At 35.7% G+C, this 20864-nt stretch overlaps 1 protein-coding gene across 1 annotated transcript; it reads left to right on the forward strand.

The window, feature by feature from the left end:
* The first annotated feature begins 4752 nt into the window (after positions 1-4752).
* Positions 4753-17317, forward strand: LOC141827910 (uncharacterized). The gene is given in 10 exon segments (XM_074715251.1): positions 4753-5119; positions 5122-5766; positions 6650-6900; positions 9817-9943; positions 10021-10089; positions 10175-10315; positions 10664-10768; positions 10906-11201; positions 12677-14435; positions 16444-17317. Coding segments are annotated over 10 exon segments (4332 nt in total). The 5' UTR covers positions 4753-4771; the 3' UTR covers positions 17035-17317.
* Positions 17318-20864: the final 3547 nt, after the last annotated feature.

Consider the following 20864-nt stretch of genomic DNA (forward strand, 5'->3'; position numbering starts at 1 on the left):
CGTCGCCGTGAGCGGAGAGACGATGGGGAGTAGAACCCGGCAGAAGGACGCACGATTCGTCAATAATGAGAGATATATTCCGGAGGAAAGTCACCCAGTCTAAGTAATTTTTCAAAATGATCCTCAGACATTTCAAACGACTATGGTTTTTACCAACCTACAAATTTAATCAGCAGCTTGTTAAGGTACATAATAATTTAATGTTTTCTTTTATGCATCAAAGGCTTCTAAAATTCAAAAATGATTTAAAATGGATAATTAATAATTATTTTATAATAAAAAAATACTACAGCAAAAATAAGTAACGTAATTTATTAAGTTTTAATGGATAGCGTGGTAGGACATCCGGGTATGTTTGATCTCCAACTATGTATTTATAATAATTTTCTTCTAAATGAGGAAAGCAATCAAAGAATGTTGGATATTTGGACTGGACGCATCTGGATTGGACCGTATGCACTTTCCAATTTACCCTGATGGTCGATGGAAAACTTCCGAATCGGGCCGATCACCTCTCAAAATTGAGTTCATGAGATTGACTAAAATTAATTTATCATTTTTTTAGAAAGATAATTTAAAATTTATCACCCCTAAGACTTTATTAGATTTTTAGTCATTCATTTTCATCTAAAATATATTATGCTACAAATTATACATAGCATATATGTTGATGAAATATTTTTATTTGCTAAAGGAGATACATCGTCTACAAGTATCGTAGTGAACAATTTAAAGTAGTTTGGCAGTACAACAGATTTGTATGCAAATCGGTTGAAATTTAAAATATACTTAATCGGAGTGGATGAGCGAGTTAGGAATATTTTAGTGTAATTCTCAAATTTTTAAATAGGCACCTTACAATTTAAATATTTGACTATCTCATTAGTATAAGTGAATTTCAATATTTCAAATTACAACATGCTTGTATATGCATGTCGTTGATAAAATCAATTCATGATCATGACATACATTTTTTACGTAACAAACTACAATTGATAACATTAGTCTTATAAGAAATTAAATATTTTTTATTCTCTATTCTTTTACTATCGCACCTTATCATTAATATAATTTATGTATTGTGAAGAAGATTTGAATGGATAGTTAAATACTCTTTAATATCTTAGATTGACATTTGCATATCGAAGAAGGAAGAAAATTATGAACTTTGAGACATAAAAGCATGGAACAAAGCTCTATTATGTAAGGTCTTATGACATATTTAGAACAAATAATATTCATTAAGAATTAAGTGAATTCATTATACATATATCTCAGACATATATACCTATGGATTCGACAGGTGAGATGTATCATCTCACCATTAATTAAAAAACTTTTACACATAAGAGAGGAGATACCAAAAATAGAGGGATCAACCACAATAACATTCAGCATTTTTGCAATTTGATTCACTTAAGTAAAGAAAAAGATTCGATAGGACTTATGAATGCTTTAAAAGGATAAGGACAAATAATTCATGGATTAACACTATGTGAAAGTCGCATGTCTACATTCATAATTTGACTGTTAGCTTGTAGTCAATTGACCACTAAAGATCGTTTGTTATTTGTAGACGATAATAATTATTCATTTTATGTTCGGATAGAGGAGACAGAGATCATCTATTCTTTAAGTCCTCGATCATGGTTTCACTATGAGGAAAGGTCAAAAATTGATTTCGCATACAATAAGAGATTATTATATACAGGATAGTATTTAGAGTTTCAAAACAATAACACCGAGGTATCCAAATTTTAATGAGGATAAGATACCTACTATGACATGTATAATTCATCACCTATGAATGTAAAGGGTACTTATAAAAAAATGTAAATACACGTGTATAGAACTAAATATTTATTCACACATAATATTTTGTCAAATATGATTGAGTGAATATTATTTTGCTAATATTAAAAAAATTACCTACAAAAAAAGAAATGTAACATAAATAATGCTAAAATAAAATATTATGCATATTTTATCAAAATCCAGTTTAATTAATTATATTATATAAAAATATGGATTAATAAAATTTGAGGATCACATCCGTAAAACAAATATAATAATATAATTGTCTTCACTAATATGTTACAATGATAATGATAAAGTACTCAAATGAACCATTAAGAGGATTAAAATTCTAATTATAATATAGATGAATATTCTAGAAATTAGTTCTGTTTCTAAGTGCGCAAGTTGGGCTAGGGCTGAATTGGAGAATGTATCATTTTACATCTAAACTTATTCTAGAGGTTAACGATTAAGTGATTAGTAAGGGAGGGAAGGATAGAAGTTCTTGGACAATTGCAAGATAGATGAACAATTACCATAACTATATTTAAATTATTTTTTAAAAGTTATAATTGCTATGACTAATAACCTCTACAACAAAGTTTAAATAAAGTCCCCGGAGCAATGGTGCAATGGTAGGATATCTGGGTTATAACCTAGGAACCCGTGGTTTGATCCCCAATCAAAGGATGTTGGGCATCTAGATTGGCCGCCGTAGATGCTGTCTGGATTGGCCGTTGCGTTTCCCGATTTACCCTGGTGGTCGGTGGGAAATTTCTATGGGATTGGATCGGCTATCCGTAGGAATTCAGTCCATGAGACTGACTGATTTATATATTTAATTAAAAAAATAGGTGGATATATATTTTTTATAATAAATGAAAAAGGATCCATTTTGGACGAGGAGCGTTTTTTTAAAGTTTTTACCCACAGAGTAGAACCAATGTTTAAGCTGGTTAGAATGTGAGTATGTAAGGGTAATGATATAATTTTTCATTGTCTAAGTGTGCACAAATGGGGTGTCGTATATTGGGCACCGTTCGAGGGAAGTGAAGGCATTGCTTGCGATCCAACAGGGAAGAAGGAAGATCCCCTCGGTATTTATAACTAGGGTGAGTATTCGATTAAAATTGAATCAAACTGAACCGAATTAATCGAAAACCGAATAAATCGATTTTTTTCGAACCAACCGAATCGACCGAAATTTTCAATAAAAACCGAATAAATCGAACCGATATTTTATCGGTTAATTCGATTTTCAACCGAATTAACCGATTTTTTAATAAATATTATAAAAATTTTACTAATAAATTAGAGATTTATACATTTATTTATTTAAAATCTATAAATTATTTTTTAAATTTAATTAATTCAGTTTATTCGATTTAACCTAATAAGAAAATTTAAAATTGAAATCGAACCGAATTAATTGAATTAATCGATTTTTTTTAAAAAAAAAAATAATCGAACTTCCGAAATAACTGAACCAAATTAAAAATTTGATTTGATTTATTCGGTTTATTCGATTTAATCGAATTTTTGATTCGGAACCCAGAGAGAAAGAAGCCGTTTCGATATGGACGACGACGACGAGTTCGGCGAGCTCTACACAGACGTCCTCCATTCCGTCGCCGAGTCCGTCCCAGCGCCACTGCCCCCCGTCTCCTCCCCTGGCGGCCGTCTCGAGCCTCTCCTCCACGCGGAGAAAAACGATTCCGATGGAGGCGATCCGGACAGCCGCTTGTTTGTCGCGTCTCGCGCTGATCCCTGCGCAGAATCCCCCTCGTCATCCAAACGCGCTACCGCCGGCCACGGCAGCTGCGGAAGACGTTTCGGAGGAGGATTGGATGCTTGGCCGCGCAGCCCCGGTCGTAGATTCGACAGAGAATTGGAACGACGAAGACGAGGATGGAACCGTATCACCACGACATGCAGACGTCGAGGCCCCCAGTGCGTCCATAGAGGGAGAGCCTAGGGTTTTCGATGAAGACGAAGACGAAGAAGAAGCTAGGGTTTCGGAATTTCAAGAAGGGAATGATGGAATTGGCGTTGATAGGAAGATTAGTGCACCGGAAGACGGGCTTTCATCGTTCGGAGGAGGAATAGAGAAGAATTCGGAAATTTCTATGGGATTGGATCGGCTATCCGCAGGAATTCAGTCCATGAGACTGACTGATTTATATATTTAATTAAAAAAATAGGTGGATATATATTTTTGATAATAAATGAAAAAGGATCCATTTTGGACGAGGAGCGTTTTTTTAAAGTTTTTACCCACAGAGTAAAACCAATGTTTAAGCTGGTTAGAATGTGAGTATGTAAGGGTAATGATATAATTTTTCATTGTCTAAGTGTGCACAAATGGGTGTCGTATATTGGGCACCGTTCGAGGGAAGTGAAGGCATTGCTTGCGATCCAACAGGGAAGAAGGAAGATCCCCTCGGTATTTATAACTAGGGTGAGTATTCGATTAAAATTGAATCAAACTGAACCGAATTAATCGAAAACCGAATAAATCGATTTTTTTCGAACCAACCGAATCGACCGAAATTTTCAATAAAAACCGAATAAATCGAACCGATATTTTATCGGTTAATTCGATTTTCAACCGAATTAACCGAATTAACCGATTTTTTAATAAATATTATAAAAATTTTACTAATAAATTAGAGATTTATACATTTATTTATTTAAAATCTATAAATTATTTTTTAAATTTAATTAATTCAGTTTATTTGATTTAATCTAATAAAAAAATTTAAAATTGAAATCGAACCGAATTAATTGAATTAATCAATTTTTTTAAAAAAAATAATCGAACTTCCGAAATAACTGAACCAAATTAAAATTTTAATTTGATTTATTCGATTTATTCGATTTAATCGAATTTTTGATCCCCTTATTTATAACGCCACCGTGCTCTTGGGGTTCGCTATTTCCGATCGGAACCCTGAGAGAAAGAAGCCGTTTCGATATGGACGACGACAACGAGTTCGGCGAGCTCTACACAGACGTCCTCCATTCCGTCGCCGAGTCCGTCCCAGCGCCACTGCCCCCCGTCTCCTCCCCTGGCGGCCGTCTCGAGCCTCTCCTCCACGCGGAGAAAAACGATTCCGATGGAGGCGATCCGGACAGCCGCTTGTTTGTCGCGTCTCGCGCTGATCCCTGCGCAGAATCCCCCTCGTCATCCAAACGCGCTATACCGCCGGCCACGGCAGCTGCGGAAGACGTTTCGGAGGAGGATTGGATGCTTGGCCGCGCAGCCCCGGTCGTAGATTCGACAGAGAATTGGAACGACGAAGACGAGGATGGAACCGTATCACAACACGACAGGCAGACGTCGAGGCCCCCAGTGCGTCCATAGAGGGAGAGCCTAGGGTTTTCGATGAAGACGAAGACGAAGAAGAAGCTAGGGTTTCGGAATTTCAAGAAGGGAATGATGGAATTGGCGTTGATAGGAAGATTAGTGCACCGGAAGACGGGCTTTCATCGTTCGGAGGAGGAATAGAGAAGAATTCGGAAAATCTTGATCAAGCCCCGCACATCCCTGGACTCTCAGCTGGCCCAGCTTCTTCTGGACTTTTTGCTGGCATCAACAACGAGGAGAGGAAGCAATCACAAAGCGAGGATTGGGACAGTGACAGCGAAGACGATCTCAAGATTGTGCTGAACGATAGCAATCATGGTCCTCTTGCGGCTGAGAGGCATAATCTAATTGGGATAGATGATGATGATGATGATGATGGAGAAGAGGATCTGGTTATTGTCACCGATGAGGACCAGCATCATCGCCTCCCCACCATGGAGGAGCAAGATTGGACTGAAGAGGCTATGCAGCCGGCAGGTGACGGGGAGAGAAAAGACACGTCGGATGTAGCTAAAGTAACAGGCACCGCTGGAGCTGCACCAGGGTCAAGGATAGGGTACAGCAATCATGGTTTTCATACGCAGCATCATTCAATGTTCAAGGTTGTTCCTACCACATTAGTTCTTGTAATTCGGATGTAAAATAAGTTTATGAGTGCTGATTGCTAGTTTTTGGCAGTGGTACGCACACTAGCATTCCTTACTGTCTATATGTTGCATAAGCTTGAGAATACATGACTAACATATTTTGGCAACTCAGATTGAGTTTGTGTCTCTTACTTTATGCTATTTAACAACTAAAGAATGCTTAATAACAGTAATGTGTCAAATGAAAGATAACAAACCACTCAAAAGTTCCAAAATTCTCAGTTATTTTGGTTGCAATTATGCATATTGCTAATCTAATATTAATTCAATAGGACAGCCTAGACTTTTGGGAATTAGTGACAGGAAAAGCCTTTTTACTGAATCTGAATAGATATGCCTTTTGGCACAAATCTTGACTATTTTATATCTTGAATTCAGAATTCTTGATGTTCACTTGTTTTTGTCTATTCGACTATTCTTACTATTTATATAGTAATGATTCGCTGGAAAAAAAAACTAGAAATGGGACAGAGAAAGAAGACTATCAAAATCATATTTTAGGATCCATAAATTTGAAACCCTTTTTAGGATCCATAAATTTTAAACCCTTTATTCTGTTTGCAAGAAGTAGACAAGAAGAATAATAGCAAGATCTTTGTAAATAGAAAGGGAAATTATGCACGTCAGTGTAGAATTTGATTAAATTTCTAAAACTAATAATTAACATTTTTGCACAAAATTTTCCTTGCCAAACAAATTCCCTTTGTTGTGTACAGTGAATTTAATGTCTATGAACTAATATCTTATTTAAAGAATGATCATTCCTTCAATTTATCAAGAATATGCTGTAAATATTGTGGTGTATTATTTATCTAAATTAAAATTCTTTCTTACTCAGTATGTAAGACCTGGTGCAACACCTTTGCCTGGCGATCCTGCAAGTGGCATCCCAGGTGTTCCAGGTTCTGCTCGTCCTCTTGGCCCAGCTCCTATTCCCAGTCAAGGAAGAGGTGATTGGAGAGCTGTCTCTGGTAGGAGCTTTCCTGGTGCTCCTAAAAGCTACAATACGAACTTTGGGTTTCCTGCTTGGGCTAATAATTCAGCCCGTGCCTTTGGCATTGGACTGGATTTCACCCTCCCTTCACATAAGTAAGATTGTCAGATATACTGTGCAATAATTATAATTTTTCTTTACCAAAATTTATATTGTTTGCTGTTGTGATGGAAGCATTCAATTTTTTTTCAATCCTTGATAGAATCAAACAGTGAAGACTTCTATTGAGCCTAGTTAATGAATTCTCACTATCAGATATTCTCTCATTTTTCATTGAGTTCCTTTTTGTTCACTCTGAAGGAGAGAGCCTTAGCATAACGGTAAAGTTGTTGTCATGTGACCTTGAGGTCACGGGTTCGAGTTGGAGAAATAGTCTCTTGCAGAATGCAAGATAAGACTACATACAATAGATTCAATGTGGTCCGATCCTAGCATGCATGTCTTTTTTCTGTTCATTGGTACTAAAATTTACATTCAAATAATTTTAATATTCAGTAGAATGCTGTGTAATTATATAATCGTGTTTGGTTTGTGGGATTGTTTTTAGTTTTTCATTTACAAAGAAAAAGAGGGCTCTAAAATGAAATAGGAAAAGGAAAACAAGAAGTTTGCTTCTGCCTTTTCAAATGAATTTTTACACAAGACCTCTGAATTCTCCATAATAGGGAAACCTTTTCACTTTTTTTTCCTATTCATGTGCACATATTTTATTTATAAAATTCGTCTCAAGCATATTTTTACAAACAATTTTCCTTTTGTTTAAGATGTCAATGGAAAAATGGGAAAAATTTCCCCATCAAATACTAAAGCGTGAAGGGGTGTTTCCTGAGGAAATAAAGTGATGGAAAATGTGGCACTTTTCCTCCATTTCCCTTAGAGTAAAAAAGGGAAGAAAAAGATTCAGGAAATTCCCTTTATAATGCTTTGTGTGATTTTTGAATGGAATGAAACTCAGATCCAAGCTTAAAACATTTAAAGTTAATTTTCTTTTCATATTTATTTTTGATAAAAGATTTATTTGTGCTTTTAACAATTAAAGTTTTGAAATTTAATTCTTTCAACCTCTTTTCTTCCCTCTAAGGCTCCAATAGGATGAAAAACATTTTGAAATCCTTTTCCTATAATTTTTTCCCTATCATATTTTTTCCTAGTTATTTCATTGAAACAAGGAATAAAGGTTACACCTACCACCATTTGTTTCAATATCAAAGCTATGTTTTATTTCATTTGTGAGCTCAGTAATTGCTTCAATTGTCTTCGACAACTAATCCTACAATTATGGTCTGAATAAAAAAAAATGAATTTAGCCTCATATGATATTCAAGCTTCAAAACTAGAGATGAAAGACACATGAAAATCAATGTTGATGTCATATCATTTATGGCATCGGAAATGACGTGGAGTTAGTAAAAAGTGAAAGATAAAATGCTTAAAAAATATTCACTGGTTTCTGTCCATATAGGTGTTTGTGGAAAACATCTATCATTATTTCAATGTCACTATGCCATCTTCTCATCAAGTCATGCTATTCCCAATAAATTATTGTTGGTTATGTGGATCTTATTCTTCCATTGGACCAGATTATGTCACTAGTGTTATTCAAATATTAAATCACTTTTGATTAAATTAATTTGAATCTCCTTTGCTCTCCTTACTCCTTTCACTTTTTAACTCAGGTTTTTAAGTGTCCAATTATAGGATTTGTTGGTAATCTTTGAACATGTCCATGTAGTGTGATCTGGCCTCTCTCATTTTATCATCTATTAGAATCACACTATTGGTCCCTTATAGTGGTAGCACTAGATTTTTTAATATTTTCTAGTAAGTCATATCCATCTTAGCATTCTTTCTTTATCCAATTATTATTATTATTTTTACTGTGATGATTTCTAAAATACCCAACACTTGATTGATTCATCAAGTATGATGAATGGTATCTCAATTTTATAATTTTTTTAGCATCATAATTTTTTAATAGTTTGAGCTTCATGACAATCACACAACATTTTGAAACGTGCTCTCCATGTTAACTTTCCACTCTTTATGTTATACCTTCATACATCAAATGTATCTAAACGGAGATTCATATGTATCCATCTTAACTATTTTATCATTTCTTCTCTTTACACCGACATTGCTTCTCAAATACCTAGTTTTAGTTTTAATTTACTCGAAACATTGAGTTTCTATTTTTTTTTTCACAATTTAATGGTTTATTGTACTCGTATTTAATTAGCATAATGTCGTTTACAAATAACATACACTAATTGGACCTCTCTAGTATATGATTGGTTAGTCCGTTTAGTACTCTTGTAAAAAGATATGGGCAATCTCACTTTCAATTGCCATGTTTTATCATCAAGATACATGCACTTTATCACATCTATATTTTCACTAGCTACTATTTTTCCCACCAAAATAATTTTTACTTTTTTCCCTAAGCCAATACAACTTAAATGTAAATTATGCTTTTTCTATAATTTTCCATCTTTTTTCTTATTAAATAAATGACATCTATTTTTTGTTTTCAGCACTAAACTAAATTGAGTTTTCAGAAATATTTGCTTCATCCTTTATTCTTCTCTCAGTATTCTTGAGCAGGCTTCATTCTGTCTCTTTAACTTAGTTCTCTAACAATCGCATCTCATATCTATTCTTATAAATTGGTACTAAATTTGTTCTCTATTTCACTTATTTAAACTTTGAAGAAATATTAATGGAATTATATCTTAATCTCCTAAATGCTTTCAAACTTAAGCAGAAATACCACCTGGAGATACAGTTCTATGATCTCACTGTACTTGCTTCTATGTCAGATCTTGTGTATATTGTCCCATATGTTTCCTAACTTGCTATGCTATTCTGATTGTGATTAACATGTAACAGCTTGTTTCTAAAGTAAATTTTTATACATTTATGTTGATAATCTTCCTTTTCTGTCTATTGTGAGCCATGGACCGTGCCACCTGCCTCCCTTGTGTTTTAAATGCTTCCAAATGCTCTATTTTCAGGACAATTTTTGATGTTGACATTGAGAGTTTTGAGGAAAAACCATGGAGATACCCTGGGGTTGATGTGTCCGACTTCTTTAATTTTGGATTGGATGAAGACAAGTGGAAGGATTATTGCAAGAGGCTGGCAAGTTTAAAATCCTCTTATTCCTTAAAACTTGGTACTTGTTGCTGTACACTATGTTCCTAATTCTTTTGTTTCAGGATCAACTTCGTTTGGAATCAACCATGCAAAGTAAGATTCGTGTATATGAGAGTGGGCGATCAGAGCAGGTATATACAAAAACTAGACCATACATAAATTTGCTCACGTCATACTTAAGCTTAATTATTGATAGTTTATCAATTTTTCTCTCAGGAATACGATCCAGATTTACCACCTGAGTTGGCTGCGGCAGCAGGTCATGATATTGCTGCTGATAATGGACATGGAAAATCAGATGGAGAATCAAATTTTACTGGTCAAGGAAGAGGGCAGTCAGTTATGCGGGCACCATTAGTATGTTGCACTATCACTCAACCTTTGTATTTCGGGCTTGTTTGGATTGGGGGATATATGGAAGGGAATGAAGTGGAATAATTAAGTTTTTTTTTTGCTGAAACCTTATCCCACTACTGCTCTTCTTTTCATGTTTGTTCAATTTTTTCTATTCCAGGAATTCTACTCTTCTTTCCCTTTCATCATATTCCCATGCTCCACCCCTACTTTTTTACTTTCTTCTCCCCACTTATGAGTTTCCAAATAAGTTAGGGAACCAATGTCATTTATTTTCTTTAAATATTCCATTAATATTCTCATTGTTATTAATATTTGCTTTGTTGCATTATTACTTTTTGATTTTTTTAGCCAACTGGGAGAGCAATACAAGTTGAGGGTGGTGGGCATAATGAGCGACTTCCTTCTATAGATACTAGACCACCTAGACCACGTGATTTGGATGCCATTATCGAGGTAGTTTCATGATTTACATTTTGCAGTTTAATGCTAGATTCATTTTTTATATCTACACCTCATCATTGACAATTACAAAGGTTATTTATGATTTCTACATCCAAATAACCCACATACTAAAAAAGCCTCGTCAATAGATTGTGCCACAGGACTTGTTTGATGATCCAAGAATGTACAACTGTGGCCCAGAGAACAAGGAGAAGAGTGTCGAAAGAGATGATATAAGTTTTATTGAGGCTAAGAAGGATAGAGGAAGCACTGGATCAGGATATACGGAACACTTTTCTCATGCTTCCAGTAACCACAAGGAAATGACCAGGAGAACCCTTCTTGCAAACGAAAAAGATGAATCAGCTGGAGATCACCATCATAATTCTAAAACAAGAAGCCCTCCCTTTCATGATCGAGCATTAGAGATGCATTCAGAAGAAAGGTATGTTATCATTATTCTTGCAGATCTGATTATGTTCACTGCAGTCAATTCAGTGAAGTTCGATTTTTTCACACATCTATCCACGATCATCAGTAGGAAACAATGAAACATAAGGGACTCACGGCTAAATTATTTAACATCTGCTTTCAAATTCTTAATTTTGATGTCTTCATAATTTAAGTAATACTTTTGTTTTCAACTTATTATTCTTAGTTGTATCTTGTAACACTAATTTGATTTCCCCTGTGCTTTATCACTAGTTTGATTTGATAAATAGAAAAAAAATCTGTCACCTTATCTATCTTTTGTGGTGTTATTATTATGCTAAGCTTTCCTATTTTACATTTCCATTGATCAAATTCACAGTGTTGGTATGTATCTGGCATTGACCCTCCTTTAGCATCTAAATGCTCGATCAATACTCATACCTTGGAACATTAGCAAATCATTTTATTTGATAGTATGTGTAAAAAAAACTTTAACCGACATTATTAAGCCAAGACAATACTTTTGGTTAAATGACAGGGAAATAGGGTGTGTGTACATATATTTTCCATTTGTCAATATGTCTTCTTTATGCTGAGAATGCTAGTAGAAACAGTTGTTAGTTGATCTTCTTTCTGATTTAGTGTTCATAACTCACTCATTATAGTTTAGACTTGAGACATTATTTTGTGAAACGACTGATTATTCACGCAGTAGTACGTACTGTGAGCATAAAAAAATCAAATGTTCTTTTCCTTTCAGAAGAAAACAAGGATTTTTCATGTAATCACTAATAGATTGGTGAGTCTTCTCTTCAAAAGCTAATTGTAGAAACTACTCCAGTATGCTTCATGCAGACAAAGCAGTAAACAGAGTGAAAGAGGGTGCAGCAATAGGGTAGGAAGGTGTTTGATCTACTTCAAAAATATAAAGTGGATTATTTGTATACATGAATTTAAACTAGTTAGCTTGGAGGTAGCAAACCAATAGAATTATAGGTTTCATCTCGGTAGATCATGCTTGATGTATTGTTTATACTGTCAGTTTAAGATTCAGGATTGAGTTAGCATTGTCCTAGCTATAGTTGCTGCACATTCATGTTTGTATCAATATTACACGTCTTTCCTCATTTGGCAGGAATATTGCAAGTAGCAAGCCAACATATGACTATGAGATATTGATTATTGCATTTGCGAATGCAATAATATTTAGCAAAATGTCCCATGTTTTCTGCTCACTAAGTGAGAGCACTGAAATTGATAGGAAGAAAAAAATTCTGTCTATGCTTAGTCCTTCATGGCTAAAGTAAATATCATGTTGGCAAGTTATTGATTTTTTTAAAGCTTGCACCAAAGATGATCTACTTTTTATTCAGCATTCTGCAATCATTTAGGCATGGGAACATAAAACTAGATAAATTGTTTTTTGGTATGGGACTGATTGTTCTTTATATCCCATGGACACAGCTAACAACAGTTTGCTTACTTTAGGTTGTATACAGAATCCTCGTCTGGAAAACACCTCAATGGTCGTGAACAATCAACTGATAAGATGTCTAGTCGAAGTGCCCACTCAAACAGACATAGTGATCAGCAAAAGAAAACTTTACTCGATAGCTCTGAGGTTAAGCATTGTTCTAAAAACTCACTTGTTATTGATACTGCAAGAGAGCTCAGTGTTGAAGAAAAATCTAGCAAGCAGGATGAAAGCAGCGTTGAAGAAAAATCTAGCAAGCATGATGAAGGCAGTGTTGAAGAAAAATCTAGCAAGCATGATGGACTTACTGTGGTTGATAGCATGGAAGTGGAGGAGATGACATCAAGTTTACATGTTTCTAGTGAGACCGGCGCTGATGATAATTTGGTTCTCCCAAGCAATACCCAAAAACTTAGCTCTCAAGTTGAGCCTCTGAGGGTGTATGACACAGGTTACGATGATGGGTTGCAGAATAGTGATAATAGTAGAGAAAAATCTGGGGACAGTAAGAATAATCAAAGACAGACAAATGGTGAAGTCTTACACGAAGGACATTCAAGTCAGACAGGTTGCTCCAAAAGGCTCCAGAAGGAAGATGAATCTAAATTCCGGCGGAGAGATGAATCTCACGCAGACAATAGACAAAATAGAGAGAAAAATCATGATATTTCTATAGAAAAGGAAGATACATCTAATTCTCATCAAATTCATCTTCGAGGTAGAAGCTATGAGAAGAGAAAGGAATCAGAATCTTCTACCAGTTCTTGGCAAAGAAGAGAGGATAATATGCATGGTAGACAAATCAAAGATGATTTAGTGAGGGCAAACAATGATGAGATGTTGCCAAGGCATAAGAGTAAGCTAAAGGTAAGTGACAGAAACCGGAGAGATGAAGATCATTCTAGAAAGCATGTTGATGGTGAATGGAGAAACCATAGTAGAGATGAAAGCTTGAGGCATAGGGAGAGGGATGATCTGTTGATGAGTCGTCATGAGAACAAGGATGATCCTCTCATGAAGAAAAAAAGAGATGAAGAATATTTGAGAGGAAAAGCTGACAGATTAGATGGTTTCCAAGGTCATAGAGCTAAGGAAGATTCTGGAAGAAGGAAACGAGAAAGGAATGACCTACATGACAATAGGAGAGAGTCTGAAACTAGAATGAGGGATAAGACTGAAGATCACTCATCTTCTAAGCGTAAAAAAGATGATAGCTGGCGTCAAAATAGGGAGAGAGAGGATAGACAACGACTTAAACCTCATGAAATTGCATCAACACAGAGGGAGAGCGAAGAAGTACAGGGAACTGTAAGTAGTGGGCGAGTTGCTGAGAATAAACAATTGGGTGGTAATGGTAGGAATAGGGATGACTCAAGATCTATTAGTTATGATAAGGATTATCAAGAGAAGGAAAGGAGGCGGCACAATGAGTTGTCCAGGAGAGATCGTAGGGAAGATGGCATATCTCAGAACAGAGGACGTGGTGATGCATATACAAATGAAAAGCATTCAAATGCTGATGAAAGAAGCTCCAGACATGAAAGGCTGCACCAGTATGGTGACCGCCACCATACTGCTGAGGGCCAACAGACGCACAGGGAAAGACAAAGAGAAAATACAAGTAAAGCCAGAGATGTGGAGAGTAAGCGTCAGAATAACCAGGTGCTTGGGAAGAGAAAACATGATGACTACCCCTCAAATGAGAAGAGAAAACATGATGACTACCCCCCAAGCGAGAAGAGAAAACATGATGATTCTCCCCCAAATGAGAAGGTATGTTTTATCTGTATAATACTTTTAGCCAATGATATAGAATTGCATATAAGTCAGAAAACTCACTCCCAACTTATATTACCACAGAAGTAAGTTAAGCCACTGAAACTACAAAAACTCAGAACCATCATATCTATCAATAAAAGGCAAAAAAACCAACATCAATAGTTTATTGTAAGCAGCCTGTGCAGGTTGAGATTTGTCTCAGATATTAAGCTTGTATAGTGCAGCAAGAAATGCTTTGAGTCGAAGGACTATTTATTTTTGGTGGGATAATTTGATTTACTGACCAAAAGAGCATTAAGATTATTTAGCGAACTATGACCAAAAGTACTATCAACCTGATCATTTCTCCCTCAATTGTTATGTAATTGCATTTGGATTCTTTCTTGATAGAGCAAGAACTGGATATTCAGTTTTAATAAGGCACTAATGAAATAATGAATGATGCAAGTTAATCTTAATCTCCAAAATATAGGATGCACAGTTTGCAATCTAGAGTAGCGGTTCCTCCTCTTTATCTGTCTACTTTTTTTTGCTGAAAAGGATGTATAGTTTATGATTTGTAAGAAAATTTCATTTTGCTCCCATAGTTTGCTGATGTTTTGATATGCCTTTAGAGCTTATAAATTGCAGTTTACTTCTATAGTTTCAATCTATTGATGAAATGGTCCCCTGCCTCATTAAATCCTTACCCATCTGTTGTCTCTATGCTGTAAGCTAATATATAAGTTTGCACTCTATATATTTAAAATTTTAAACATATTGAATCACAAACCTAGAAAATTTTATTGGGTCTCAAATTGCAGTGAGGAAAGAAACGTCTCTATTTGGCGACAAAGTTTATTTTGTACGTTGTGTGGGGCTCCATTTTTCTTTTAATAGGAGCTGATTTACTAATAAGTTTGCAGCTATTTTGTGTAACACGATGGTAAGTTACAAGGCTCAAACTATTTTACAAATCACCTCGAGCCCTAAAAATTTAAGAATTTTATGATTTTAGAGTCTCAAACTCATATTACTACTTGGATTGAAGCCAAAAACCTAAAAAAGCTTATGATCTCTTAAAATTTAGTTGCAAGCTGATTTAAAAATTAGCTTGTGCCCTGGAATTTGGCACCAAGATGGAAGAAATAGTTGCAAGTCGAATTTGTCTTGCGGCCAGAGTTTTAGAGATGGTGAGCCTTTTCAAGTTTCTAGCTTAGGCAAAAGTGGTAACACAGGGTTGTGACTTAAAAAATGTTAGAAATCTTAAATTTATGGGGGCACAAAATAATTTGTAAAAAATTTAGACCTTAAACCTCAACACTATGCTGACACAAAAATGACAGTAAGCTAATTTGCAAATCAGTTTGCAGCCAAAATTTTACTTTTCTAGGTTGATGGCTTCAACACTTAGTATAGGATCGTGACTTTAAAAAGCTATTGAATTTATGGGCACTTAGTATAGGCACTTTAAAAAGCTATTGAATTTATGGGGCACTAGCTTGTTTGTAAAACAATTGTACCCTGGAATTTGACATCATGTTGGAACATAATAGTATTCAAATTAGCTTGCAGTTGCATTATGAGAGACCAAGAGTTTTTTTTTAGCTTTTGACATAAATATAATTCTTAACGTGAGTTTGTAATTCTGAGGATGTTAAAAATCTTGAATTTATAAGGGAAATCAGGTTGCGAACTTGGAGAAATAGACAAGTTAGGACTTTACGAGGCAGGTATATTTCAACAATCGGTTGAAATTAAGGGGTAAAAAATGACAATTTCAAACTCTAGGGATATTTTGAAAAGACAGTAACTGTAGGGGCAAAATGAATTGGTAATCATGTAACCAGCAACTAAAAAATCCACGGTAAAAGCTAAATAGAATTGCTCCAACTTTGGGAAACTTCCTGTCTTGATCCATGATATCTTGTTCAAATTAGTTGGATTTGAGCAAACCAGCTGCCTCTTGCCTAGCACTTTTTTTTTTGTTGTTGCATATTTACTAAGTACTTGCCTTTGCCAGGTCTATACTAAAGATTCAAATAAGAATGAGAGCAACATCTCTTCCACAATTGTTGCCAAAGCAGATCCACATCGCAATAATGAACCACATGAAGACTCCCCACATATTAACTCTTCAAGGAAACAAAGGGATGATGAACCTGCCTCAGATGATGAGAATCTAAGTTCTAGAAGAGGACGATCCAAATTGGAACGCTGGACCAGCCACAAAGAAAGGGACTACGAGGCCATCAATAACACACAGGCATTATCTACTTCGAAAGAGAACATTGAAGGCCACATTGCGGATAGAGTGCAAGCAGATGAATTGACCAAAAATGAAGTTAACAACATTACTAGTGAATTGGATGTCAAGGGCGATGCTGGACAAATTGTGGATAAGACAATTGATGACCAGGATCGCCATCTTGATACTGTGGCTAAGCTCAAGAAACGAAGTGAACGCTTCAAGCTTCCTATGCCAAGGGACAAAGAGAATGGTTCAAATAGAAAATTGGATACCGAAGTGCAGCTGCACAATAATGAAGCTGGTGCTGATTCAGAGATAAAGTCAGAACGACCAGCCAGGAAAAGGCGGTGGACTGGCAGTTAGGCATCTAGGCATCTCTGCATATTTACAATGGTCCCTTTATGGAATCAAAGCCATTCTCATTCAGAGAAGAAGATAGGTGAAGCTAGTAGTGTGCTTACCATCGAGTATTGTACAATTTTCACCTCTTCATCTCCTTCACTTGGGACCAAAAATGATGTGAAGATAAACAAAAATATCAAGAGGAAGAAAGAGAAGTGCATGCCACTAGTTGTGTGTTTATTGCATATTTGGATATGTAACTTTAAACACGTAAGATGCTGGCTGGACGGAAGTCTGTTTTTTCTTTTCCCTTCTCCTTTTTTCCTGCAGCAGTTTCTATGTCTTGTGAGGTTCTTGTTGGTTGGAGGAAGCCTACTTGTCTCGCTTCCAGCATCATGAAGACATGTTATGCCAACTGTGGAGGAGTTACTTCGTTTACAAACACATTCCAAGCTTGGAGTTGGAGGTTTAAAGTGGAGGACCGTTCAGTTTCAGATGAACATCTTCAAATAATTTGGTTCACTACTTTATGGTAATTCCTTAGACGTTTGTATTATTTTACTGTCACTCTGAGAATCCTAAAGTTGGCTGGAGACTAATCTAAGCTGGCCAGATATCGCAGCATGTTGTGCCTATCCGAATGCATCAAGTGCTCACTGAATGTACGTGCACTTGTCGAATTAGATGTGGGATCATCCTCAGACAGTTTACTGGGCTCGGCTCTTCTCTACCTTTCCAATGTTTGTTTTAAAAGAGATGGTCTTTATACAGCGAAGGTTCTCCTAGTTGTGCCTGGAACTCAGTTGGTCAATGCTCTAGACAAAGTTGGAGGTGGGCGAAAAATAATTTATATGATATGGTAGTTGTTTTAACCCATTTGTTGCTTTGTAATCCTTCCTGTAACCGAAGCAAAACAATAGGGTCAAACAAAGAAATGGAAATAGATCATTCTTTTGACAGTAATGTGCTTGATATTTTTCATTTTGTTGAATTATCTATGCATATTAAAATAGACTGCTAATGGAGATTTTTTGGAAAAAAAAACCCCCAATGATTATAAAATTCTCTGAATCTAACACTAAATAATTAACTATTGATATAACCATTAGTATTTGATTGGTAGAAATAAAATACTATAATCTTGTCTAATCTTGACTGATGGAATTAAGCACACTGTCGTGAGGCTGAGTCCAACTTTAATTTGGATCCTATCAGCCCTTGGCCCTGGCTAGTCTGGACGTGACCAAAAGACCCTTCGAACAAGGAAGCTTCCTAGAACCTTTTCTTCATTATTTCCAACTTGTTTCGAAAATCTTTGATTGATTAAGCTTAATTTCATCGCTTATTCAAAGATCATAATCTTGCATAAATTTGATATGTAAGCAATTAGCAAGCTTTAATAAAACGATAACTAGAGGCTATCCATGTGAACAATAGACCTTCCATGATCACACTTGTCTTAGAGTAATCTCTAATAATCTGTTGGTCTCGACTCCATTATAATATTATTACGTTGTTGATAGTACTTAAATAACATATATCTTTTGTATATTCGAAGGTGATATAAGGGCTTTGAATTCCCAACATACATTTCAATTTCTTTTTGCTATAAGAAATTAAGGTGACAACAACATATAGCAAGTTATATATCCCAAAAAAAAGCGAATAATTTTACATCAAAATGGCCGAAATAGCAAAGCGCTGCTAAAGTTGTATTATTAAAAAAAATGAAATATGCAATATTTAGTGGCTAATTAATTATCATTAATTATACTCTTCTAGAAACTGACTTTCTGTGTTTCTTAATGTGCACATATAATTAATTACACTATCTGTAGTTAAACTATCTGTGTATTTATTATCATTAATTAATTGACTTGGGCTGCCTTTGGTTTACAGTAGACAGAAATACAGAGACAGAAATACAGAAATACAGTAAAGACAGGGACGCATTTACAATGGTCTCTGTATCGTGTTTGGTAATACAGAGACAGGGACACTGTTGGCCGATTTCGGGCGGAATTCGGCCAGATTCCGGCCGAATCGGGGTCGGAGTCTCGCCGCGGTCGACGCGCCGGCGCCGGGCGCGTCGACCGCGGTCGGACTCCGACCTCGATTCGGCCAAAATCCGATCGGAATCCGGCCGAATTCCGGCCAACAGTGGCTGGGGCGCGCAGGGCTCTGTTTTTGGTCGGATTCCGGCCGGATTTCCGCCACAATTCGACCGGAATCTGACGTCGTCCGGAGCGCCGGCGAGTTGCGCGTCCAACGTGCCCGGCCTGGCGGCCGGCGGTGATCGGACGGCGGCGCGACGGTGCCGGAAGCGGAGATGGGTAGTTTTTGTCTCCGTCTCCGTTTCAGTGTCCCCATTTTTACAGTGGACAGAAATGGAGACAAAGACGAAGACAGAAATCCTATTTCTGTATCTGTCTCTCAAAACCAAACGGGGACAGAGACAAAAATTTCCACTCTGTCTCTGTATTTGTGTCCCTGTCTCTGAAACCAAACACTACCCAAGAGTTTAATTGTCCCTTTTTTGAATTGATATTTTAGTTTACTATTTCTCAAGTTTTATGCGATATTAGATGAGTAAATTTGACGTTGTTTGTTGTACAAAGATACAATTACTGAAGAAAAATAGCATAATAAAATGTGATAAACAATAATTGAAATTAGCCTACTATTAAATGTTATATTTCATATTAACGTTGAAATTAGCTTATAGACCTCCATCTTACAAATCGCAGATTAAGTCCCAAGCGGCTTAGAACCTAATCAAAGATGGGGTGATTTAGTGGTGCCAAAAGAAAAGCACCTTTAAATACTATTTAATTTCGTTCAAATTCATGTGATAAATAGTTTGTCCTAAATCTCTCTCCTACAGCCAGAAAAACCTCTTGCCAAAGCTCAAGGCGCTTAAAAACCCGACAAAATCATGTATTTGACTCTAAGTATACGTAAGCTATGCTGTAGACTCTAATTATAGAGGAAAGTCGTCTATCTTTAAATTAGTCGGACAAAATTTGTACATCTGAATTATCAATAAATAAATAAAAATTAGGCTAACCACTGTTTATCCGCACGAAAGGAATTTTTCAATGGCTAAGATTTTGATCCTTGTAGATCTTTCATAGAAAATCTTAAAGAAGCCGATTTCCATTCAAAGCAGTGGAAAAGTGAAGAGAAGAAAAGGAGAAATTTTTAGGTAAGAATTTAAAAATGGCCTTTTCAAAATTCAAACCCTGTCTCACAACCCACTAAGCCTTAAATTATTGCATGCATACTTTTGTTTAATCCATAAATTACTAGTGTTTAGTAGATTTTTTTGTTTTTGTTTTTGTGTGTGTGTGATGCTTGATTCTGATCAGTAACGACATCAGTGACCTCATCAAGCTCTTAAGAGTTAAAAGTCAATAAACGTAGTCTGACCAATGAAGTCATGGCACAAATTTAAGACGACAAAGCAATTCATGGACGGAATGCGCGAGGACACTAGACACCCACCAGAGTGACAACACTTTAAATGTATATTCAATTAAAGATTTTGTATTATTTGGTCTCATAGATATCTGAAAATATTGTCTGTTTTAGAAGTGAGATTTAGGAAATTAATTTTTCAAAAGTATCTTAAAAGCAGAAATCTCTGAGTCATCGCCACACCAAAGTGACAAAAAAGTTTCTGATGCGAGATGATCCGTAAAAACAGTCTCAGTTAGAAACTGTAATTTACCTTAGTTTAGTATTAAAGAATTGAAGCTACCATTTGCAAGATTGGATATTCATTAAAAAAAACTACTTGTTAAAAATAAATTTGTGCATTGGGGTGAGAATTCCTTGACAAATATTTATTT

This window comes from Curcuma longa, chromosome 4, assembly GCF_044706935.1.
Source record: "Curcuma longa cultivar G26 ecotype Majalengka, Jawa Barat chromosome 4, ITB_CL_G26_1.1, whole genome shotgun sequence".
Lineage (NCBI taxonomy): Eukaryota > Viridiplantae > Streptophyta > Magnoliopsida > Zingiberales > Zingiberaceae > Curcuma > Curcuma longa.